The sequence below is a fragment of the Oreochromis aureus genome, linkage group 6 (assembly GCF_013358895.1).
Source record: "Oreochromis aureus strain Israel breed Guangdong linkage group 6, ZZ_aureus, whole genome shotgun sequence".
NCBI classification, from domain to species: Eukaryota; Metazoa; Chordata; class Actinopteri; order Cichliformes; family Cichlidae; genus Oreochromis; species Oreochromis aureus.
In genome coordinates, this window is record NC_052947.1 from 38,837,754 (window position 1) to 38,863,091 (window position 25,338).

At 41.4% G+C, this 25,338-nt stretch overlaps 1 protein-coding gene across 2 annotated transcripts; it reads right to left on the minus strand.

Annotated features, from left to right (window-relative positions):
* Positions 1-411: 411 nt before the first annotated feature.
* On the minus strand, positions 412-20,234 carry ppp1r12c (protein phosphatase 1, regulatory subunit 12C). 2 transcript variants are annotated; one of them, XM_031754189.2, is made up of 20 exons: positions 19,893-20,234; positions 17,940-18,114; positions 17,716-17,846; positions 17,266-17,384; positions 14,752-14,911; positions 14,489-14,633; positions 14,330-14,404; positions 14,171-14,244; positions 13,951-14,063; positions 13,793-13,857; positions 13,251-13,381; positions 13,084-13,171; positions 12,713-12,830; positions 8,774-8,892; positions 8,052-8,107; positions 6,352-6,391; positions 5,935-6,048; positions 5,532-5,582; positions 4,595-4,645; positions 412-1,697 (listed from the first exon to the last, which is right to left on the minus strand). In XM_031754189.2, exons 1-20 carry the CDS (start codon positions 20,081-20,083, stop codon positions 1,611-1,613), a joined length of 2,103 nt encoding a protein of 700 aa, XP_031610049.1. In that variant the 5' UTR covers positions 20,084-20,234; the 3' UTR covers positions 412-1,610. The 2 variants fall into 2 exon arrangements, with proteins under 2 accessions (XP_031610049.1, XP_031610050.1); XM_031754190.2 differs by having other exon boundaries at positions 5,944-6,048; positions 19,893-20,233.
* Positions 20,235-25,338: the final 5,104 nt, after the last annotated feature.

The following is a 25,338-nucleotide window of genomic DNA, read 5'->3' on the forward strand; positions in this document are numbered from 1 at the left end:
GGACCCCTTAATCAGCATTTAAACACTGAAGAAGCCTTTCAGATGAGTGATGAAGAATCTTCAAGCACTTACAGATAGAAAGGGAGACAGTTCCATTTTTAACTTTTTAAGTTAACGTGTAGAAAAACATGTTCCTGTGAGTCTCAGGAATGTCACTGCGTCTTTTAAGTTCAGGCATGAAGCGAGCAGCCTCCTGAACTTCTGTTGTGGTATAATTACACTCACAAGGTCTAATTATCATTTGAAAACAGGCGCCATGGAGGGGGTGTCTCCTGTAGTAAATCCTTAACTGAGCAATCAGGATGCTTTAGCAGATTTCTAATGATTTATGGGCAAAATCAGCTTCACTGGACACGAGAGCTGTTTCAGAGTTTTGAAATATTATTAAGAAGTTGAGAGTGAAACCTAAAATAAAATGTGGGCCTCAATGTTTTTATTCACATGTGACGTGGGATCGCTCTTTATCAACAACAAAACAAACAGATACTTCATCATTTATGCCCATACTGTATTTTATACTCAACAGTGTACGCTGCCAAAGCAAAATAGAAATATTACTTACAAATGCATATCGAAAGGCACGGCATCAAAATACAATATAACATGCATTTGTTGTGGTTGGTTTTATCTTTAAAATTTTAGTAAACATTCAAAAACTGACCCATCCGGCCTTCCTGTTGGACAACGGCCGTCTGTCACATGGTGAATACTTAGCTTGGGGGTTTGGGGGGGCTTTCACAAGCATCCAGTCAAAAATGGCAAAATAGAACTACGAGTAAAGAACAGTAAAGTTAGAGCATGCGTCCTCCGCCTCCTGAAATACCTGTGTAACAAATATTTTCTGTAAACGTCCCTCTGAACACGAGCTGTGCCTGACGTCCATGATTAGCACCTAAAACTCTCCGGAAGCTGCGACTACACCTTTACATCATGTCCTCAGGACAGCCGGCCCCTGAACATAAATATACATGTCTAACATACATTCAGAGGAGCCGGGAGATGTGCGAATTTGGTCCATCTTCTACAGCAGCCAGCTAAAAACAGAAAGCATCGGCCCAAGACTCGTCCTGAGAAACAACACTGACCGTTTGGAGGTTCCCCCCAAAAGGACAAAAAAAAACTGGGGCTGGTTTTTGGCACGCTGACGTTATTTGTGTGTCTTTTTCTAGTAACCACCACAGACACCTGACTGGCTCTTATGTAAATCTTTCACCCCGTCTAAAAACACACTGAGCTCTCACTGTGCATGGCTTTAAGTCTCTTAATACAAAGTTTCACCAGAGCGAAGCACATTAAAATATTTCAATTTAAAAAAAAAAATAAAAAAAAATACAACAATAAAAACGTATAAAAAAAAAAAAAAAGTGGGAGTGGGAAGCAGGGACATCCTGTCCGTCCACAGGAGGTGAAGTTCAGCTTGGTTTACAGTAGATCTGCCAAAACATAAAAGGCCCAAACACAGACGATAACCCTGAAAATGACGTTACTCCAGTTACTGTTGAAAGTTGTGCAGTGTCTCTCTTCCTCGTTTGTCTCGTCCAAGCTGGACAAAAACAAACATCCTGTAATACTCGTTACGTCCATGGAGGTGAATATTTTCTGTCACAGGTTCATCTCGAGAGTTTGCTAATGACTCGAATCAGAGCGGCGTTCTCATCCTTGAGCCTCTGGTTGTCAGCTCGGAGGTCCCCGAGAACCTGCAGACACGTCAGGAGACATCGCTTTAGCCTCAAAGCTCTTAAAGATGACAACTTTTTGCCTTAAAGAGACGATACACAGCTGACCTGATGCATTTCCAATCTACAGGGCATTTCACACGTCTACTGTAGAGATTCACAGCTACTGTAAACAGATTTTTGTAGCCTGTCTTAAAGGTTGCAAATTTTTTTTGCAACCTCCTTTCATTCTTTAATAAAGACTCAGCGATTCATTAGTTTCATTAAGCGGCATTAAATTGTTACGTTACCTTTTTCTATCCTTTTAAGCTCCTTCTTTCCCTATTGATTTATCCGGCTGGACATCTGGGCTCCTGGATTGTTTATGTGACTTTAGAAAAAGTAATCTGAACCACCACAGCCGTGTCACAGCTCAGGACACGAGGGTCCTCGCGGGTCACATGAGTTAAGTCATTACGGGAAACTGTGGAGCTCTGCAGAATTTGCTGAGACTGCACAAACGCAAGCGTCGACCTCTAGGCTGAAAACTAACGTGTCGTGGTCACAACACGGTCACAACAGCCAACACTACATCAGGAATAATCACGTTTACAGCCTGCAATAAAAAAAGCTTCGGTCTTTACGGATAGGTTCCCCCTTCCCGTGACTGAAGCAGAGATTTAAAAAGAATATTTTATCCATCTGGATTCTGGGAGGTATTAAAGTTTGAGCTGTGGCCGGTCTGTCTGACAGTTGTGCTGGAACGGGCAGCTGTAGCTGTCCGCTAGGCTTCACCCTCGCCAGCTAGGGTCACCGAACTGAACTTCTTGGACCCGTTTGTGATTTGTGATCAGGGGTAGGGAACTCCAGGCCTCGAGGGCCGGTGTCCTGCAGGTTTTAGATGTGTCCTTGATCCATCACAGCTGATTTAAATGGCTAAATGACCTCCTCAGCATTTCATGAAGTTCTCCAGAGGCCTGGTAATGAACTAATTTGATTCTGGTGTGTTGACCCAGGGTGAGATCTAAAACCTTGCAGGACGCTGGCACTCGAGGCCTGGAGTTGCCCACCCGTGTTAGATAATCCCATTAAAAATGCTCCAAAACACTCATGTTTGATGACTGATATTCTACTCTTTTATCAGTATGCTACTCAGCACTAATTAGCAGGTATCCATGTCTGTCTGTTTCACACACACGGTTTGTGAATGCAGCTCGCCAGCTCCACCCTGTCACCCAAACCAGGGCGGCTACTTCCATCTTTTGATGTAGGTCATTGTAAGAAATGTTTTAGTGGTGACTCCTTCATCCTGCAGAAACGTGTGCATTATCTGACATCACATCTGCATTACAAACTGGTCTCACCAGATCTTACAGAGCACAAGAATTCAGCTTTCACCTGCCTACATTACTGACTACACAAGCATGCGTGCCAGGTCACTCAGTAATGTAGGCAGACATGACACATTTTGGGACAAACTTAACTGACTAAAAATACCAGCGTTAGTTTACTGCTTTCATTTTTGTGGGGTTAAAAAAATGTTTCTTTTTGTTTTGATTAAGTTCAGCTTTTCATTTATTATCCAGTGAACGCCATTTCTCAGAGGCTCACGCCAAAAGTTTCAATAAACTGATGCATCGAAGGATTAAAAAATAGAGACGTTTATGTGTATTTTGATTTAGCTGTGTGAATACACATAGTTTAAGCTTGTAGTTAATTGTAATAACATTAATTCAACAATCGAATGATTCCTTCACATGGTAATTGACGGGCCGTTTTACTGAGGTGGTGGTCTGAAATGACAGAAGCTTCTGAGGTCACGGCATATGACAGAATAACTGAGCGTGTCACTGCTCACACAGCTCACTGCTTTCATTTCGATTTGTGTGTCGCAGTCATAAAGTGGGTCTGTTTGGTATTTTATTCCTATTCTGCTCTCGTTTGTTATCAGTTTGTTGACGACTGCCAAATTTATTTGCCTTTAGCACCAAATGGCCGAGGCTCCATCCAAATCCTTTTGAACTGCCTTGAAGATGTCAAAGCTTGGATGGCTCTGAACTTTTTGAGTTTCAATGAGAGTAAAACGGAGGTGATTGTATTTAGACCTAATAATATTTCATGCAGCCCGCTTGTAAATTGTGGTTGGCTAGGGTGCTTATATCAAGCAGCATGTGACAAACTTGGGAGTCATTATGGACTCAGATTTTCAATTGAACAAACATAGTAGTTCGGTGCTGCAAAAAAGCTTTTTCAGGTGAGGCAAATAGCTAAGCTGAAGCCAGTTTTGTCAATACGTGACATGGAGAAGGTAATACGTGCCTTTATTTCAACACAGCTTGACTACTGTAATGCACTGTTTGTTGGAGTCAGCCAAGGATCTCTTGCTCGTCTTCAGCTTGTTCAAAATGCTGCTGCCCGCCTCTTAACTGGTACCCACAGGCAGGATAGGTGTTACATACCTATCCTGTCCTCTCTTCATTGGCTTCCTGTTCATCACAGAATTAATTGCAGAGTCCTAAAACTGGTTTATAAATGCCTTAATGGTCTTGCTCCATCATACCTTTCCGAGTTACTTCAGCCTTATATTCCTTCACGGACCCTCAGATCAGCCGACCAGCTGCTGTTGGTTGTCCCAAAATCAAGGCTCAAACGTAGAGGAGAACGAGCCTTTTCAATTATGGCCCCAAAACTTTGGAATACGCTGCTTTTAAATATTAGACGGGCATCTTCGTTTCCTGTTTTTAAAACGCACCTTTTTTCAATAGCGTTCAGACTGGCGTGAGTTGATATGTTTTTATGTGAGTGTCAGTGGTTTTATCTTGTGTTTTACCCTTTGTTTCTGTACAGCACTTTGGGAAAACCTTTTGTTTTTAAATGTGCTATATAAATAAATTGGATTTGGATCAGTCGGCTTTCAGCTCTGAGGTGAACATCTGTACCTTCAGCTCGTCTTCCAGTTCCCCTGCTTTCCTCTGGAGTTTCAGCTTCTCCTGTGAACAAGAACAGCGCCACATCAAACTGGCTGAAGCAGCCGGAGCAAAAACGTTTGCTCTGCAGTGTGTGAAACTAAGGTTTCAACCGGGGTTTCACACACTGCAGAGCCTGCAGAGCTGTTAATGTGCCCCCACACTCTGACCTCATATTTGATCACAACTTTCAAGATTGCTATGAATGCATAAAATACTCAACCCCCACAGTTTCAACAGGAAATAAAGGCTTAGTTTCATTAGTGTCCCCGTCGGTCACATATCTCAAATAACACACTATTCACACTTTAGGAGGGGACAGAAACTGAAAGGTCTCACGCTTCAGATACTTCGGTATCTGAGCACTCAGGAAATGTTCATCTTGACAGAGAAATAAACAGAAAAGGCCGCCAGCATCCAGAGAAGTGAGTGAGTGGAGAACCTTTCCTGAAGACTGCTTAAAGATATTTTTTGGGTGTATCTACGGGTGTCTTGGGTGGCTCGAGACTTTTGCACAGCACTGTACTTTGCACTGTATGCGGCGAGCCTGCATATCTAGACTGACAACATCTAGGAGGCGGATGCGATGTGCCAAGACATGCAGCTTGATGATTTTGTTCCCTGTTGAAAGCTCAAAGCTCTTCTAAAACATTCTGTAAGCGCAGACTGCAGGTGCTCTTCCTATTTTGTACCTTTTGTGTTTTATTATCCTTTATTACTGCACCATGTCGGTTTTTGTTACGCTCGATTTAATGAATTTATTTTTTTAAGCTTCTGATGGTGTGAATTCTTGGCCAAGTCTGCACTGAAAAAGATTTTAATCTCAGGGGATTTTTCCAGCTAAAAAAAACAAACAAAAAAATCCAAAACCAACACCAGGCAACCGCAAACAAACAAAAAAACAACTTACATATCTCTCCAGCTCCAGCAGGGCCGGCCGGTCTGTGCTGCTCTCCTGACTCTGCCACACACAGAAATGATGATCATTTCATACATGTGTACAGATGTAATGTGAGAGCTGAGAATAAATTATGATGATGACAAACTAACAAAATAAAATATTGCTCTTTTAGCTCCACATTTTACCCCTGGGCTGTAGAATAGCTTTGCATGATTCACAGTTCAAAATAATCTTCATCTTGTATTCTGGATGCTCCTGTCATTTAGAGCATCGGTGTCTCGCTGTGACCTTGAGGCCTAGTTTTGGTTTCCTCTGCTTACTGTAGCTGACACAATGTCAAAGCCCAGAGCACACGTCCCTGTTTTTAAATAACGCCTCACACGCTGCTTAAATGTCAGAGGTATCAGCAAACCTGCCCAACCTGTCGGAGTCTCTCCAGCTCCACTTTGTTTTGGCTGAGCTGCAGCTCCATCTCCTGCAGCTTCTCCTTCAGAGACAGATTCTCCTGCAGCATCTTGAAGTACAGCTGGAGGGAAAGACAATACATTTGTATGTGTGTATGAATGTGAGCGTGAATGAATAATGGCATTGTAAAGCGCTTTGGGTGCCTTGAAAAGCGCTATATAAATCCAATCCATTATTATCATTATCATTATTTGTGAAGGACTTGCAAGAAAATAAAATTGTGTGTGTTTGTTTTAGGTGACCAGGTGGAAAGTGTTGGTTGAGGTTTCAGTCTGTGGTTCCTGTCCTGAATTTAGTAAGCTACATTTCAGTTTCAGCCTTGAGGCGGCTTTTCTGGTGTGTGTGGTGAAGGTCGGGTACATACCGGTCTATAATCAGTAGATGCATCTGACAGCTGACTCCCACTGCAGAGACACATAAGAGAGATTCCTCCATGATATCAAAACACATCACAAATCGTATGGACCTTGTTCTCTGAACGCAGGAATACAATTGAGTAAATCAGAGGAGAAACCAAAGAAAGAGAGGCAAGTCTTAGACGGTCTGGACATGTGTAGAGGAAGGAGAGTGGATGTAGTGGCAAAGATGGCGCTGCGAAGTAAGAGAAGCAAACCACAGAGAAGGTTCATGGAAGCGATGGAGGACAGAGGAGAAGCCAAGTGAACGGACCAGATGATCACTCCAAAAGGGAGCCGCCGAAAGAAGGAGAAACCAGAGTTTTGTGACACTGCTGCACTCATGATTTGTGCCTTTCAGTGAATTTGTCTGTTTTTAAATGGTTAGTCATTAATAAACAGTGCTGGGTAAGTGACGTGATCTTTTTTCAGGACAAGCCAGACAAGGTTTAAAACCGTTGCCCTAACAACAGGTTATATGGCATGTCTGAAATCACTAAAATATGAAAAAAACAAAACAAATAATCAATAAAATAAATTATTTTCCATCTGCTTTTCTACTAAGGCGGGCGTCGGCAACCTTCCTTACCTTAATGTAAATATGTAAGAAAAATTGTGTATGTTTCTGTTCTGTGTACTGTTTGTTTGTATGTGTGTCTTTCTGGCTGTATTTCCCCTTGTGGGACAATTAAAGGATTATTCTATTCTATTCCCCATCAAAAGAGCCATTTTTGCTCCTCCTACCAAACAACGGGAGGAAAAAAGGAGCGCACACGGTGACGGGTGACCAATCATCAAAGAGGGAAAAGAAGCAGAACTAGCACAAAAGTCAAGAGAATAAAATGACAAAAGCAGGAAAATGACAGCTTTCTATAAAATTTCTAAGCTATGATATTAATATTTATATGCTTTAATCATTTATTCATATTCAGAGCAAGATGCAGATCAACAAGAAAGTAAGAACAACAAAAAAAAGAAAAAAGGCAAAAAAGGATGAGGGCGGAATTAGAAGAAATAATAATCGATTACCATACATGCACTTCAAATATTAATCCGCTAATTTTAGCGTTTGTTAAAGAGGCAGCGGTGAGGACTTTATTTCATGCAAGGCTCACTTGACATTCCAGCTGGTTGCGTCACATCACAGTGGCGTAATTTCTTTTATCTCATTATAATTATTTAGGCGCAGCATCGAGGAATGTGTCACACCGGGCGAATTATTCCCTCTCGTCTGAAACAGCGCCGCCGTAAAACTAATGAGTCTAGAAAAGATCGTATTCTCTCCGCTTAATCCTCTTATTATAAATGCACCGATGATGCTGACGTCCATCATTTAATGTTGTTTACACTCAAATCTGCTCCTGGATGGGTGTGAACACGTTGTTTGGAGAACCAAAACATTTCAGGATCTCACCAAATCATCAACAATTCAAACCAGCAGAAATGCCAGTTCACAGTCAGAGAATACAACTGCGTGTTTTAGGGCAGCTGACTCATTACATCTGAAATGCAGACATTTATTTCAGACAACTGGATCAAAAGGGAAAAAAAAAAAATAGAGAGATGCATGAAATAAATGTCCAAAAACAAATTATTCCATTTGCACGTGTGTGAAATAAAAGAAATGTATGACAGCGTGTGTATATACACAAGAATGAATGAGACTCACAGGGATGAGGATGTGCTGTTATTGTTTTTATCATCTGGACGAAGGTCTTCCTCGTTCTGAAAAACAAGTTGTTCACACAGTTAAGACTTCAACAACCGACTCAAATATCCATCTTGTTTCATACAAATCAGATTCGAATGCAAACATTCACACATTACAGCAGCAGGATGTTCATTTCTCTTATTAAAAACAGTCGGCTTCCCCGAAGCTGCCGTTTCTGACACAACAGGAAGTAGTCCAGATGTGCTCTCATGACTCGAGGCAGCTGCCTCATTCGCTCATTGAACTACCTGCTCTACTCCCACATCAGCTCACCTAGTCGTCACATTTATCTTGAGCTACTGAGCTGCAGGTTGTCGACGCTCTAATACACGATCTATCAACATCACACAGTCACCTCTATTTAAGCATGTCTGAGCTTTTGTGCTGGAATATCTTGTCTTCAAGATACTCAGGATGGGGCGCAAAGTGCCAGGTTATAAAAGTCAAGAGGTGGCCGGCCGAAGCGCCACAAAGACCGTGACGCACACCTCACGATGTGACGTCAAACTCATATTATGTCTACAGTACAGGATCTAAAACACTTTCTAAAATGGGTTTCCTCTTATTTTGTTCATGTCTTGAGTTACACAGTGACTCATAAGGTTGCCCTCTCACCAACTTCAGTTCTGTGGAAAACAGGAAGGATGATTGGGAAATTAGTTTATCTGCACCGCTCTCACCTCTTCTCCCAGCTGAACGACGCCGGTGGAGCGTCTTTCCCTCCTCGCTTTCCGCCTGTCCTTTGCTTGCAGACGCTTATCTCCCTCCGGCTCCTCCTGCTTCACCTGTGGGTCTGTGTCTGAAACACAAGGAGGTCAACAGAAAACGCTTGTGAGGCGTGTGGAGTTTTAGGCAGAGGCATAGTAGCGATGCATAAACGTAGATTCATTTCCAAATGAAACTTGGCGCCATAGCTGCCTTATCTTTGCCTCCTGCCTTCATCTCAGATCACTGCACGTCGAGGCTTGTGAGGAATGAGTTCAGACAACACAAACTGCTGGTTTTGGCTTTGAACTGAATGTTCTTGCAACTTAACTTTAAAAACTGATTTTGCTTCATGATATCAGATGGTGAACTGCACCAAAAAACACAAAACTGGGGTGGAGCAATAAAAGTACGATAAAGGGGCCAGATGGTTTCTACCGCAGCTCACTGAGTATGAGTATGCAGCAGCCGCCCTATCTACCCATAGAAAACACAGCACAAGCAGCACTAGCCTTCACAGTATGTGAGAAACCATCATTTCCTTTAAGACGCTGCCCTTAAGAGCACTCCACCCAAAAGCTGCCTCATATGTCACTTATATTGTGGGAGTCTTACGGTAAACAGAGGCGACGTAAGACTTCCAGCCAAATAAACAGCAAAAAGCGTGTGGTGGGTGTGGCCATGCTCAGGTAGTTTCCGAGTATTTCACTTAGAGTTTTTTAAGGAGTCTTTAAATATGTTAAAGATATTTTAACCAATAAATCAGGACTCCCCAGTGGTGGGACTGCTTCTAAAGTTTGGCTGATTTTCCTGCAACTCGTCGTGTTCGGTGCACCTCTGTGCTGCTTATTGTCCTAAATGAACCGCTTCCTGGAAACCCTGTAACATATGGTACAAGTTAGACCCTCCCACAGGCTCCAAACTGACCCACTGCATGGCCTTTGAAAAATTTGAAAATTGAAAATAAGGAGGGCACAAATTTTAGACTAACTGTATTTTTGCCATTAGTTTTATTAAATATCGTTACTATTAAATTAAACAGAGAAGCTCCTGTTGTTTTGTTGTTGGTTGTCTTTCCAGTGAAAGTGTCCGTGGGTACAAACAAACATTTTTTGTCAGTTAAATCAAAAATTTTTTTGTTGGTTTTATTTTTAAACAGGATAAAGTCGGAGTATTGAGACTTTTTCCTGCAACTTTTAGCACACAGTGCCCAGGCTGACGGGGTCCTTTTATTTCCTGCAACACCATTTCTTTATAATGTGCATAAACTGAAATGCAGTTTTGCAAATTGCATTTATTTGTCTTAAGCATTTAAATGTGTAACTAAACCTCTTAACACAAAAAGAAGAGGACGGAATTTGCAGATGTTTTTATGCAGTAGTTTTAATGTTATGACCTACTTTGGCTCAAACTAGGGTCATATGCGGCCTGCGGTCTAAAATTAGTTTTACACCCCTAACTGAACAGTCGTAGCTGAACTTCTGACCTGATTTTCAGCTTTTTTCAGACTCCGATATTCATCTTTGACTACAGGCTGCATATTAAAGACGGACAGAGCCGCTGTGATGTCATGTTTGTGAAGTCGCGAGCCTGGTATTTTGAATCTGGGTGTGATCGTGGAGAGATATATCTGACCGTGCTGCACATGCAGGCGCAGAGAACAGACATCCTACTCCAGAATCCGAGCTATCAGTTGCTTCACCTGCATAGCACACATACCTGAATGTTTAAACAATCCTGAGAAGGGACGCCGGCAGGAAAACAGCAGTTAGAAGAAGACTAATGCTGAAAAGTCAGCAAGATTCTTACATTAGAAATGACAAGTTAACAGCTGTTCTTGCACTTTAGGTATTAAGAAATATTCATATGATGATTCTACGTTTAAGTTTTAAAGATTAACTGATCTGACAGATTAGATGCAATGACTGGTATCTGCTGAAAAAGAGGAAGCAAAAGCACTGACAGAAATATCCAGACAGGGCGAGCAGACATTAGTCATACTCACTAAGAAACTTGTGACTGACCCATCTATGTTAAAAGTTTACTGAAGTCAAGTGATACATGGGTTCATTTTCCCCATATGCTTTCATACAATGTGGCTTCTTTTTACAACCAAATGAGGCGCCCCCTGTTGGCGATTCGTAAAAACACAGGATTAACTCATGTCATGACACGCAGCTCTATCTATCCATGAAGCCAGGTAACACACACCAATTAGTTAAACTGCAGGAATGTCTTAAAGACATAAAGACCTGGATGGCCGCTAACTTTCTGCTTCTTAATTCAGATAAAACTGAGGTTATTGTACTCGGCCCTGAGAATCTTAGAAATATGGTATCTAAGCAGATTCTTACTCTGGATGGCATTACCTTGGCCTCCAGTAATGCTGTGAGGAACCTTGGAGTCATTTTTGACCAGGACATGTCCTTCAACGCACATATTAAACAAATATGTAAGACTGCTTTCTTCCATTTGCGCAACATCTCTAAAATTAGAAATATCCTGTCTCAGAGTGATGCTGAAAAACTAGTTCATGCATTTATTACTTCCAGCCTGGACTACTGTAATTCTTTATTATCAGGATGTCCTAAAAACTCCCTGAAAAGCCTTCAGCTAATCCAAAATGCTGCAGCAAGAGTCCTGACAGTGACTAGAAAGAGAGAGCATATTTCTCCTGTTTTGGCTTCCCTTCATTGGCTTCCTGTTAAATCCAGAATTGAATTCAAAATCCTGCTCCTCACATACAAGGTCTTAAATAATCAGGCCCCATCTTATCTTAATGACCTTGTAGTACCATATCACCCTATTAGAGCACTTCGCTCTCACACTGCAGGTTTACTTGTTGTTCCTAGAGTATTTAAAAGTAGAATGGGAGGCAGAGCCTTCAGTTTTCAGGCCCCTCTTCTGTGGAACCAGCTTCCAGTTTGGATTCAGGAGACAGACACTATCTCTACTTTCAAGATTAGGCTTAAAACTTTCCTTTTGCTAAAGCATATAGTTAGGGCTGGACCAGGTGACCCTGAATCCTCCCTTAGTTATGCTGCAATAGACGTGAGGCTGCCGGGGATTCCCATGATGCATTGAGTTTTTCCTTTCCAGTCACCTTTCTCACTCACTATGTGTTAATAGACCTCTCTGCATCGAATCATATCTGTTATTAACCTCTGTCTCTCTTCCACAGCATGTCTTTATCCTGTTTTTCTTCTTTCACCCCAACCGGTCGCAGCAGATGGCCCCGCCCCTCCCTGAGCCTGGTTCTGCTGGAGGTTTCTTCCTGTTAAAAGGGAGTTTTTCCTTCCCACTGTCACCAAAGTGCTTGCTCATAGGGGGTCATATGATTGTTGGGTTTTTCTCTGTATTTATTATTGTGCTATCTACTGTACAATATAAAGCGCCTTGAGGCGACTTTTGTTGTGATTTGGCGCTATATAAATAAAATTGAATTGAATTGCCCCATTCAGGCCGTATACACCCCAGCTCCCTCAGTTTTACACAAAAACTTGAAGATAATTCTGACACTGCTGACCGCAGATGTGCGGCACTTCTTTGGTTTAATTCCTTTTTAAACTTTGGTGCTACATAGACACACAACAATAACTTTTATAGTGAGAATGATGAAATCATTCTGAATTTATACAGTTTTTGGGTTCTCAGCTCACTGTCAACTTTGTAGTAGTTGTACACTGTATTTTCATGTACTCATGTTTTTCTAAGTTATGTAATTGATTGGTTTGTATGCTGACACTACACAATGAGCAATATTTTGCACAGCAGCGAAACATTTTGCTTCTGTTAGTTTGTTTTTCATGTTACTGCACAGTAATGATGGAGGTGATCTTTGCCGTAGAGTGCCTGTAGTGCTTGTTTTGCAAGCCTAATGCTGCTTCTTGCCCAAAGTCTGCAGTATCACTCACCTCTTTCTGCAGGCGTGATGGTGACGAGGGGGCTGACCGGCTGGATGGTTCGAGGTGAAGAATCGCCAGATTTAGCCACACACTTCTCAGCTTCTTTGAGGTCCGTCAGAGTCACACCCTGCATGCAAAGAGCAAAAACAAAACCGCCCAGAGGAATTAAAAACAATGCAGTACACTGCTGCTAACTCAGCAATGGTGCAGCAGTATGCTGCTCTTAAAATCATCCTACAGTCCTGGAATAATGATGCTCACCCCAAAATGTGTTCAAATGTTTAATTATCACGAGCATCTGCACGCTTTCTATAGGGACTGCTAACAAAAAAACCCTAAAAACTGAATAGCATTTACTGAATCTGGATAAGCAGTATTACCTGTGTGGGGCGGCGAGTCTGCCGCAACAGCTTAGAGCGAGCTTTCCTCTGAGACTCTGACTCTTCGTCTCTCGCTGGAGCCTGGAATCTAAACACACAAACGACTTCCCTCATCAGACATTTTTTAAAGCATTTTCACTGTTAGTAACGTATTTTTTTTCTCTTACTTGCGCCTGTCAGCGTTGGGAGCGTTGGGACTATCTGCGGCAGCGTCCTTCGTCTGAGGGGTGGGTTGTACTCTGGCAGTGCGGCTCGCCTTGTCCTGCTCCTTCTCCTCCTCTTGTTTATCTGTTGGTGTCTGGATCACATAGGAGAGAAGAAAAAAGGACAACGGATTATGTGGCAGAATCAGATTTATGACCCGAGTGAAAAAATAAAGCATGCTAATATCAGCATGTGTTGAAATGTATTCTTTGTTTTTTACTTGGCATGCTTAATCTTCATTGGGGGGGGGGGCAACCCAGTCTCAGGTATAAATCAGAGAAACTGCATTTTTTTTGCACTTCAGCCTTGCATGTTGCTGCTTGCTCAGCACAAGCTTCAGCTTTGAATAACTAGTTTCAATAAATTAGTTTTCAGCTCATTTAAAAGCAGTAGCGTAACTCTTTACTGCAACATGTTTTATCATATCCGATCACATGCACTACACACCATTACCTAACACCTGCTGAAAATGAAACATCCTGTATGATAAACTCAGATTTTTTACCTTGTCGGCCGGAGTGACAGCAGACGTCGCACTCTCTGTATCGGGACTGGAGACAGTTGAGCTTTCTGCACAGAAACACAAATCGGCATCATTCACTACAATCAGCACACTGATGGAGATTTACAGAGCATGCGGTACTCGTGACCAGAGAGGTTTACCGGGGCTGTTCTCTTTCTCCTCGCTCAGGTCCAAGCCTCCTGAAATGCCCCGCTCCTTAGACTGGTCTTGTAAAGTCATCTTTTCTCTGCTGCTCATCCTGCACACCGAGCTCCTGCAGGCAAAATAAGGGAGACAGAAGTCACATGGCAACTTGTACCTTTTGCTTTGAAACGAAAGAATATTTATTTAATTCTGGATAAGAAACAGATGATTATTAACCTCCGCCGCTTGTTTTGTGCGTTCGTAGCGTTGGACCCCGGTTGCCTGTCCAATACTGACCTCTCATTAAGCCACTATGAAAGAAAAACAGAGGCACAATCAAGAAAGTCAAACTTCTAGATTACATAAATGCACAATATGAGGTAAAGACAAACTTACATTGGCTTGTTTTTGAGATAATTCCTCCAGGAGCTCTGAAACGCTTTCATCAGCAACATCAAATGGGGTCTGACCCTAAAAGTATTCAAGCAAACTGTTAAAGAGGCTGACTAGATGAATGCGATGCAGGAAGATAAGTTTTCTTTATCCGGGCCTCACCCCGTTGCTGCGAGCTTCCATATTGCACAGCTGTTCAGCCAGAATGCGACAAGCCTCCCCCTGACCCCAGTGAGCTGCAGCATGGAGGGGTGTCCAGCCATCAAAGTCCACAGCTGACACATCCAGCCCACACTGACAGAGTATCCTGGAACAGCAAAGGAAGATATGAACTCAAACTACTAAATAGAAGAAGAGCCCAGTCCAGACAAACATTTGCCCTCACTTAAAATGGGATTTTTAAGCTTGTTGACAGAAATGTTTACTTCAGGGCCTCGAGGTAGCCTTTGGCTGCAGCCACGTGCAGCGGGGTGGCTCCAGTCTTTGGGTGTCGTACGTCAGCAGGCAGGCCCTCAGTCAGCCACGTGCGGGCGTCTGCCATGATTTGTTCCTCCTCCCAACGTTTAGCTGACTCCACGTCCACACCTGAACAGACACATAATGTCAAATTAACGCGTTTCCTGTTTTTTTTATGAATTTCTTGGAGGGGCAGGGATAGTTCAGTAGGTAAAGTGGTCGGGGGTTCAAATCCATCGAACAGCTACCCAGAGGTACCCCTTAGCATGGTACCGTCCCTACACACTGCTCCCCGGGTGCTGCGCTGGTGGCTTCCTACTGCTTCACTGGGTGAATGGGTTAAATGCAGAGGAGTATGGGAACACACACACACGCACACGTCATCCTAGCGTGTTAGCTAAATCCTCAAGTTTCCAGCCTATAACTTTGACATTTAGTCACATTACCATCTAGGATGGACATTATCCACATACATGCATCACACATGAACAAAAAAGCCAACCACAGAGAAACTAAGTGTCCAGTTTTTCACATTTTAGCCAGCACCACTAACAGAAACATGTGTGGGCCATTAAGTCAAGTTCGAATACAGTTGCAGCTAGTGCTGGGCGATATGGAAAAAATATTTATCACGATATGAATTATTTTATATCACGATAACGATATATATCACGATATACCACCTGACCTGTGGTCATCTGGAAAGTATGCAGTCTTTAAACAGCGAGTGGAGAGGGTGCAGTCTTTGTTTTGAGTTACTGTAAAGCATGTCGCAAATCCGGGTGCACGTAAAGCAGCACCATGTTGCAAAACAACAAGACAGAGTTTCTTTGCAAAAAATATCATTTTTTATACTTTATTTTCTCTTGCATAAAGTTAAGAGTGTGTATAGTGAGAAGACAACACTAATATATTTGCACAGGCTATTTAACCCTTTAAGACCTACCATAGAACCAAGTCCACCAGAGCTTATCTTTACATTTATTTATTTTGAGTGTCTTCATAGTTTTATTTTTGAGATACACAAATTTTTATATACTACAGGAAAAATGAAAATAAATAAGTGCAAATTCGCAAAAACACAGCATGTGCATCAAAATAAACTATTTACAACAGTGCAATTTGACTTCTAAGCCTCCCAGAAACGATACAGAAGAGCATAAAGTCAAACATGACTTCTAAAAATACCAACATAGGCTTTGAAGCTTAAAAAACTACATTTTCCGCGAAAATGACGTCACTTCCGGTTTCAGACAGGTAATGGCGGACATGCGATAGTTCGCGCTGACTTATATTCCAACGTAGGAAGTGTTATGAACAGCTGATCGGATCGGCAAAGCCCGTTTCTGGAATATTGTGTTTTTGTTGCTGGAAGTGCTTTTTATGCAATTTTTTGCAAAGCTATATGTGGAAGGAAACCGTGACCTAGGGCAAGCTAATGGAATAAGATGTAAGTACAACTCCTACGGTTTCATATGCAAAAAAAACATTATTGCGCTACCTTACGTGGTTACAGTTCTACAGGGATTTAAAAATAGTTAGGCAAAACGGAGTTTGCCTGCTCCGACCGGTTGTAAAGGGTTAATGATATATTTTATGTAATAATTTGTAAAATTCGGGTTAGAAACGATATAAACGATAGAAGACAAATGGCACGATAGACACTTTTCTATCGTCCACACGATATATATCGTCATATCGCCCAGCACTAGTTGCAGCTGTTGAGTTTGCATTGATGAGAAATAAGTTGATTTAAAGCTTCACACACACAAACATACGAGTCACACGCCAATAAAAAGCACAAATCACAACCATTTTAATTTCGTCTTTAAAAGGTGCCACTTTGTACTGTGAAACTCAGCTTCCAGCACTCCTGCTACATGTGGAGCTCTCCCAGGAAACCCACATCACTGGATCTCCTCCGCTGAACAATAACATTTTAACTTTAGCTTCACTTTGCAGAGTCAAATTTGGTGACTGGGGAAGATGGAGTGTGACAAAAATCATGCTCAGCACTGCACTTCAGATCTATTGTGGGAAATGTTCTCCCTCTGAGAGTTTCAGAAGAACTAATGCTAAGTGTGATAGTAGTGGATGAATTAATAATGTCAGGAGAGCTTAATTGATGAAAATGCTTCTGGTTGCGCTCCTGACCTGATGCACTGCCTTAGGGGTTAGTTATTTTTTCTGAAGGCCCCTGTTTGGTCACTGGATTGTAGCTGTAGAAACAACATCTGTGACCAGCAACATTCCTTAACATGAAGATGAGGTCATCTCCAGCCCGTTGATGGAGATGACCTCAGGTGTCAACTTGGTGCTAAACTGTCACAAAACGTATGCATGCTACGCAAAATCCTGATCACAAAGCTCACTAATGGCACCTGCTGCATGCACATGACCGTGTCTCACACCGTTTGGATGCAAAAGGAACAGTCAGATCGCACAAAAAAACGCCTTCCAACTACACACAGAAAAAGACTTACCCTGTCTCCGAGTGTAACTCTGAAGTAGGGACTCAGTGGTTTCATCCAGAGCAATGTCTGCAGGAACATCACCATCACAGTTCACAGCAGTGAGAGAAGCACCTTCCTGCAGGAGGAACCTGACAAAACAAACATGGAGGTAGAGACGATTCATTTAACCTAAGAAGGTCAACCCAATGACCTTTAAACAGAAGACTTCTGGTCATGTTATCTGTGGTTGTGGCGCATGCACATTGGAACAAAACCATTAGTCACTGACTGTAAAATGAAAAAAAGTTTTCATTCTCTAAATGTGAGCTGTGTGCATGTGTGCGTGTGTGCTGGCACAGCCCACTCATGCTTCAGCTGCCAAACATGATAACAATGTTTGTATTGTTGACTGCAGAAAAACTGGCACTGAAGCTACACACACACAGAAGCAAAGCTGCTGTGTTCTGCTATTGTACACACTCTGTGATGTCAGCGTGGCCGCAGGAGGCAGCAACATGTAGCGCCGTCCATCCCTCATTGTCAACCTGGTTCACACTGGCACCCTGCTCCAAAAGGAAGGTCACCATTTCTATGCTGCCGTCTATGCAGGCCTGTGTCAAAGGAAAAAAAAAACAAAATTACGAAACTGCACAAATTTTTTTATTCACGAGCAAATAAAACCTCAGGGGGAGAAACTGCCTCACCTGGTGTAGAGCAGTGATCCCGTCTGCATTGGAGCAGTTAATAATTTCTGCTGTACCCTCGCCATTCCTTCTTTTAGTCTGTTTGGCCTCCTCCAGAATCACCTTGGCCTCCTCTGTGTCTCCGCTGGCACAGGCTGCGAGAAACTCAGCAGCAATGTCAAATTTCACCTTTTTCCTGAAAACAGAGGACACAGGCAGCTGCATGAATTCACTGTTCAGCTCTTATACACACCATACAGACCAAACTCGCAATGAAATACACGCTGTAAGGGAAACTATGATCGTTTCAAGTAAACCGAAACGTGTAAGTGCAAACTGAAAAATGAAAGTTTTAATGTAGAACTGCATGAATGTAACTGAACACTGCAACAAAAGAGACCTCGACGACTGAGCTAGGTGGTGTAAACACAGTGGACTGATCAACAGAAGGACAACACCTCTGTGAAACAAAATGTAGTGGGTGTTGATTGTACCACGCTTTCTCATCAGGCCAATTCAAGAGCCAGTATTCTGCTTGTGTGGAAAAAATAAACTGTGCCGCTACTGTTATGGATTTGTGACTGGCTATACAAGCCATACGCAGCAACTTAAAACTGACAGCCTGTTGGGCCGATGCAGCCAGGATTTTTTGATTTTTAAGATTTAAATATCTACAAGAACTAAAAGAGTTGGTTGAATGACAAAGCATGTCATAATAAATGTGCGGAAGGGGTGAATATAGTGAAATTCTCACAGTGACGCATCTATAAAACTTTACGGCCAAACCCAACTGAATACAAGTCAGTTTTATACTTTCAGGACCTGCGCAAACCCTGACAGACCCTACAACTTATCCCTCACATCCTTGTAAGACTAACAGAGAAATACCCACTGAAACACTTCCACAAGATTTCTTGGGGACTATTTTCAGGTGCGGATGAATAAAGTTATTGTCTGTGTAGGCTTTTAGTCATCCAGCTCAGGGTAATCTAAGGAGCTTGGAAAGAAAAGCAACTGGACTTCTTAAAGTTTCTTGAGAACATTTCATCTCTCATCTGACAAGCGTCTTCAGTTCTACAACACACAGCTGTAGGTCAAAACTGTGACACCTGATGGAGAGAAATAATCCTTTCTGATCTTGCATCACCACTAAATCATTAACTGATGGGAAAAGCTGCAACTTGGGATGTGTTTTGTCTTACTACTTTATGTCATCTACGGTCTCTGGTATGTATTGCGGTATATCACAGACCTAATAAAGTTTTATCAGAAACATTGTAACTAAACATCCTCCCCAAATTTTTGCGTCAAATTTTTTATCCTTTTTCTCCAGGACCTTTTGACAATGGCAACACATTTGTATTATATCAGCCTCAATTTGTTAAACAAATCTGCCTTCAATAAACTGCAAAAGGCCTTTTTGTGTCTGTCATCATAAATATTGACCTTTGTTTCCATCGTCAATATTCATAATGTTGCATCATCTCAGACAGACAACTAGGCAGTAACTACTCAAATACTATGATTAGCATTAGGCTCTTTAACTTGAAACTGGCTCATTAAAGGTCGTCTGGATAAAAACAGCTACTGCAAATCGTATAAGTTATAGCAGGCTGGACAACAACGAAAGGAATTATGATATATACGCTTTAAAATAGGAGATTTTAGACCATCTAAGACCAGCAGTGGTGGGACTGATGGAAATAAAAACCTTTACCTAAGACACTTGGCTAGCTAGCTACCGCTCACAGCAAACTCCGGCCTCTGAAAGTATGCATGGCAACAAATAAACATTAAAATATTAAATAAAGGATTGTAGAGCGGGCGTGTTTTCTGCTGTGATGTGATGTGATTCTATTATTTAGCCCATCTACAGCCCAAACCCCCGCACAGCATTCCTCCCTCAGCCTATCGTCAGATGTTGGTGCTAAGCTAGCAGGCTGTTAGCCGGTTTGACAGGAGATGTTTCCTGACCGTCGTCTCTCGTCTCCTCCCCCGGGTAGCGGCTGGTCCTTCGGCGGGTCGTCGAGCTCGGCCTCGGGCTCCCCTCCTCCGTTCCCGGCATCGCCCCGCCGCCTCAGCCTGGGCACATCCGAGGCTCTGTCGGTGGAGGAGCCGGCCCACCGCTTCAGCTGCTCCCGCCGCTTGGTCCTCGCGTCTCCCATTTATGCGTCCGCGGAGGACCGTGTTTTTAAAAATAAAACATACACAGAAACAGCAGCGGCGGACACTCCCTCCATGTGTATGCTTTCACTTCCTGGTTCTCTAGCTCCGGGCTCCGTTCTGTGTAGTTGAGTGAGCCTCGGCTCGTGCCCGCGGGCACAAAGAACGCGCAGAGCTGTGCAGGCCTGCCCGCGTGACGTCAGCACCGCTGGTTTCGTTTGTAGCAGGCCCTGAAAAGGAAATACAGAAATAGTTCAATGCTTGGGTACTGTGCATAGCTGCTGCTGCACTTCCTGTCATTGTGCTTTCTCACAGTCCGTTTTAGCCTAATGCTTACTTACCAGTGACAGGACAAATACTAGAAGCGCTAGAAACACTATGTACATTTATACCAGCCGCATCAGATCACAATTCACACCATCTCAGCTCTATTTAAAAAGCACCAGTTTGTAAAAAGTCACCTCAAAATAGGACCCAATCAGGCCATCCCCTATGAGCAAGCACTCTGAGATGATCGGAAGAAAAAAGTCTCTTTTAACAGGAAGAGACCTTTCGTATAACCAGGCTCAAAAAGAAGTTAATAGAGACAAAAACACAAGAACAAAAGACAGAAATTACATACAAACACACAGCAAGTAAAAAGAGGTGAGTAGAGAAGAAATAGTCAATGCATCAGGCAGTAGAATCAGTCCAAAGTGTTCAAGCAAGGCATCATTTGCTGTCAGTACAGGTGTTCCACAAGGATTCCTTCTCACTTTTATTTACCATATAAACAATATTATCACTGCTAACTCTGATGATACTGTTTCATATATCACTAGCTCTTCCCTTGATCTGGCCTTTTTTTAACCAAATAGATCATACACACATTTATAACAAGCACAATAAAAGAGACAGCAGTGCAACGGTTGTGAAAGGAAAAAGATGAAAAAAATCCAAAAGGAATAGAATAAGCATATTACAACATAGTCTTAGGTTCTAAGCAGACAGGGGAGACAGAGCAACTATAGAACACAGAGACATAAAACATAAGACAGAGAACTCTAACAAAGAAACCAAAAGACTAGAAATTATAAATAATATCAAAATCAAAGTTCAATAATAATGAAAACCCGAATCTCTGGGTCGACGACCCAGGTGTCCTAACAGTACGGGTTACAGAAATGCAGCATGTTGACTTGAGCAAATACTCAAAACTGCCACTGAACAAAAAGTATAGAAGTGTGACACTAATGTATTGAAAAAAAGAGACTGAGGAATGGAAAAGTTGGAAAAGTCGAGGGGAGCAACTGTCTCCATCTCCTGTCACATCCCTACCAAAATGGAAGTCGGACGATCTGGCCATTTTTAATCTACAGTCTGCTTTTGACACGTTTCATCAGACATAAGTTTGTTCTAAATATCTGTTGTCTATTGTTTCATTGTCTGTGTGTCACAGAGCGCTGCGTTTCGTCACAGCGGATTCTTTCCTAACTCATCACATTATCTTATGTAATAAGAAAAAATAAAAAATGGGATGACCCTACCTGGCAAATAAGCAATGAAAACATCACTGTATGAGGTTTATTTTCAAATTATACTTCTAAAAATGCTCAGTTTCTGTTACATTTAAACATAGTAATTACAATATCTGGTTACAGGAGACTAGCCATATTCACCCCCCCCCCCCCATTCCTTTTTAAAAAATATATATTTCTCTATCTGCATTTATGTATGAAGAGCCTTTATGTGAAGAAGACGCTGTAGTAAACACTAAGGTTTATTAAAGATTAGGTTTGTTCAATCCAAAAGATACATACAATGTATTTTCATGAGTAACAATGTGAGAAATAGTCTTTAACAAGAAAACACATGATGCTGGGTTTCATTTTTGCAACTTCCTGTTTTATTGTTGTAATTCTTTGTGAAATTAGACTGTGGTAACCTTCATGGTTTCGGTTTACCTCCTTTTAGATTAATCACTTACACTGATTAATCCCACCTGTTGTCCTTCATACCTGTTTCCAATTAGAGATCAGCTTCTTTAGTGCATTGAAGCCTAAAGTCCATTTTGTAAATCGTGGTCACTCTAAGAGTCAGAAAAGACATTTAAACTGAATGTATGGTCACATATACACACACCAGTGCTCTTAACCACCATTCATGAGTTTATGTCGAAAGTTCACAGCTATGGTGTAAAAATGACAAAAGTCAAAGATGTGGGGTCAAATTTTCTTTCTTCTTCTTCTTTTTTTTTGTAAATAACATACACGAGTCTTTACAATAATAAAAGACGTTGTAGATTCTCAATCCAGTCAGGGACCACAGAATTGTGCAAACCCTGTAAGAGGAAATTCAGAAATAGTTCAATGCTTTGTCTCACAACTGCACTTCTAGGGAGTAACAGCTACACAATTGTGAGGTTAAAAATGACTCTATGATTAGAAGACACTTGGGAGATTTCTGGGAAAACAGCAGGTCTCCTTGTCCCTGTCTTTACAAACACTTCAGCAGAAAATTGTATTTTTTTACCTCCATCTAATCAAAACTGCAAATCAAAGAGTGAATAACAGCCTTGTAAGAACCACTTTCTGGTGTTGATAATAATAAAAATCTGTTAATTTACAAAGTGATCTTTCCAAGGCACAGAATAGAAAGATCACAAAATTAGGAATAAGAACAAACAACACAGTTTAACATGCAGGCTTGGAAACAATCTTTTTACATTTGCGTAAAAAAAAATGAAGCAGATTAGTAAAAAAAACCTAAACCTTTCCCTTTTAGTTTACAGCTCTCTCAGAAATACATAAAACATCTCTGGCCAAGGTCATCAAGCTTTTAGGAGGCTCATATGCAGCTAAGGGGTCAAATTATATCTGATTTGTTTTTAATTATTATATAAATTCTTCATCTTGTTAAAGTCTTCTTGATATTTAAAATGTCTTTTTAAAACAGACCAATTCTAATCATAAACCATCACAATTGTAGCTTCATAGACAACAAACATGTGAACACAACTTTAAGAGCAGTCACAAGACCAAGAGGACAACAAACCCAATTCCAAAAAAGTTGTATAATGTGGACGCAATAAATCTAAACAGAAAAAAATGCAATGGTTTAGCCAGGCTGGCATAGAGTCAGAGCCTTGTTGAGGCAAGCACTCAATTAACCTTAACTAGTAATGACTCCATGAATAAAACTTTACCCTTTATAAGTTGCTAAGTGGCTCTTTCCACCGATTGCTTTTATATATCTCTGTTTGGACCGGTTCCTTCTAGTCTGCACACCTGCATGTCCAAAGAACATCATGTTTTTGCTCTCACAGCATTTTAAAAATGTTAATTCTGTTGAAACTCTGCATTAGTATCCAGCTCTGATAATTTCAGTTCCTTCTTTTTCCAGGAAAACAAGGTGTGGTATAGTTCAACTTTTTTCAGCCAATTTTGGGGGGAAGCATTTGTAAAATGCTATGAGAGTCAAGAGCTCTTTGATTATTTTGTTTTTTAGAAATTGAAGCATGCAGATTAGAAGGAACCAGTCCACACAGAGATATATATAAAACATATTCCAAGTTTTACCTTGGAAACCAGTTTTTTAATGTGTGAATGACAAATTCTGATTAATACAGTGTGTGCCATGTTCCCGCACTGGTTGGCCTCATTTTCTTACGGTCTCTGAGTCTAGGTAGGAGCCCCAGGGTTCCCACTCCTTGGCCCAGTGTCTGCCTCTTCAGAGTGGTAATCAGTCCCTAATGGGTTTCCTGTGCTGTTCTAAGCGCTCTAGTTCAGTGTTCTCGTCTCTCTGGTTTCTGGTGTTTCACGAGTTTCTGAAAAGCAGTTCAGGCCTCAGAATCTTTTATCTGTCCCTGTTGAGCTAGTCATTTCCTGTTGAACCCTCCAGTGGGTGACTACTCGTGTGCCTGCCCATCCTCCTATGACCTCATCTACCACCCCAAAGCAAACCAGTGGCTCTCTATAATCATCCTTCCCACACATATCCAGGTGAGGAACCTCGCTCACCTTGCATGACTCGCCTTGTGGACTCTTTAATAGTCTCACCTGGTCTAACCAAACTCTCCTCTCTCCCGGTGAGATCTCCCTCCATCCTGTTCAATCTCCCAGCTGTACTCGCTGACATCCCCTCCTGTGCTAGTTTTCCTTGAGTTAAAGAAACTGTTGAACCGTATCACAGGAAAGGGGCTCAGACTCACTTCTCTTTGGCTCTTAAAACAAACAAACAAACAAAAAACATGTTCTGTTCAATGTTATTGAAATGCTAGAATTACTAGAACTAGAAGTTGAACAATGCTTAATCTATTTTAATCACAATAGGACCAGGTGGCTTATTCACTGAATCTCTAACCTGTAATATTTTATTAACACACTAAAAAGTCTCGGCGTGTTTTTTGGATGTATTGGCTGAAAACTTTGAATTTATCACAGGTCATTTCTACAAATATGCAGCCTGACCTCAGCGACCTTTAAATCAGCAGTGGTCAAAAGGATCATTGTGAAAGCCTGCGATGTTAACTCTTGTAAACATTCCAACATGGACTTGGGGTCAAATTCCACGTTAACATTTTTCCAGTGGCTCTCTGTGCTCAGCACTTCTACTTTGTGACTAATAGAGAAGAAGACGTAAGTATATATTATATTTTATTTACTTTCATCGCACTGCTCCAAACATAAAACAGATTTTGAATACGCAGTGATTGTAATCATCCTTCTGCTCAACATGTTTTTGTGAAGGTTTGATTGAAGGAATGATAATGTTAAAAAACATACATGTTTTGAAGCATTTAACTGTGAATTACAACTGTATATTTAGTGTTTTAATAACAATATGGTTAATAAGGAGTTTTTACTTTTGATCATTACTATTTTAATTAATATTTTAAATTAACATTTTAGTGTTTTATTACATTGAGTTACACTTTAAAATTCCTTTTAGTACTTGTACTATGTTTTATTATTTATCATTTCTTATTTTAATGTTGTCTTATTGTATCCCTGTTTTGGTTACTTCTGAAGAGGTTCCTATTTAAATTTGTTTTACATCAAAAACTCTTTATATCATTCTTTATATGACAAAATTTGTCACGGCTGGGGCAGCAGTCATGTGGTGTTGTAAGAAAAGGACCTAAAAATGCAGGTACTGGCTCGGGTGCAAGTGAGCGTTTATTTATAGTGATGGCAAAGTACAAAAACAGAAAATAAGGAACAGGGAGCAAGTAAAACCCAGAGTGGGATAAAAACTAATGAACAAACCATGAAACCAT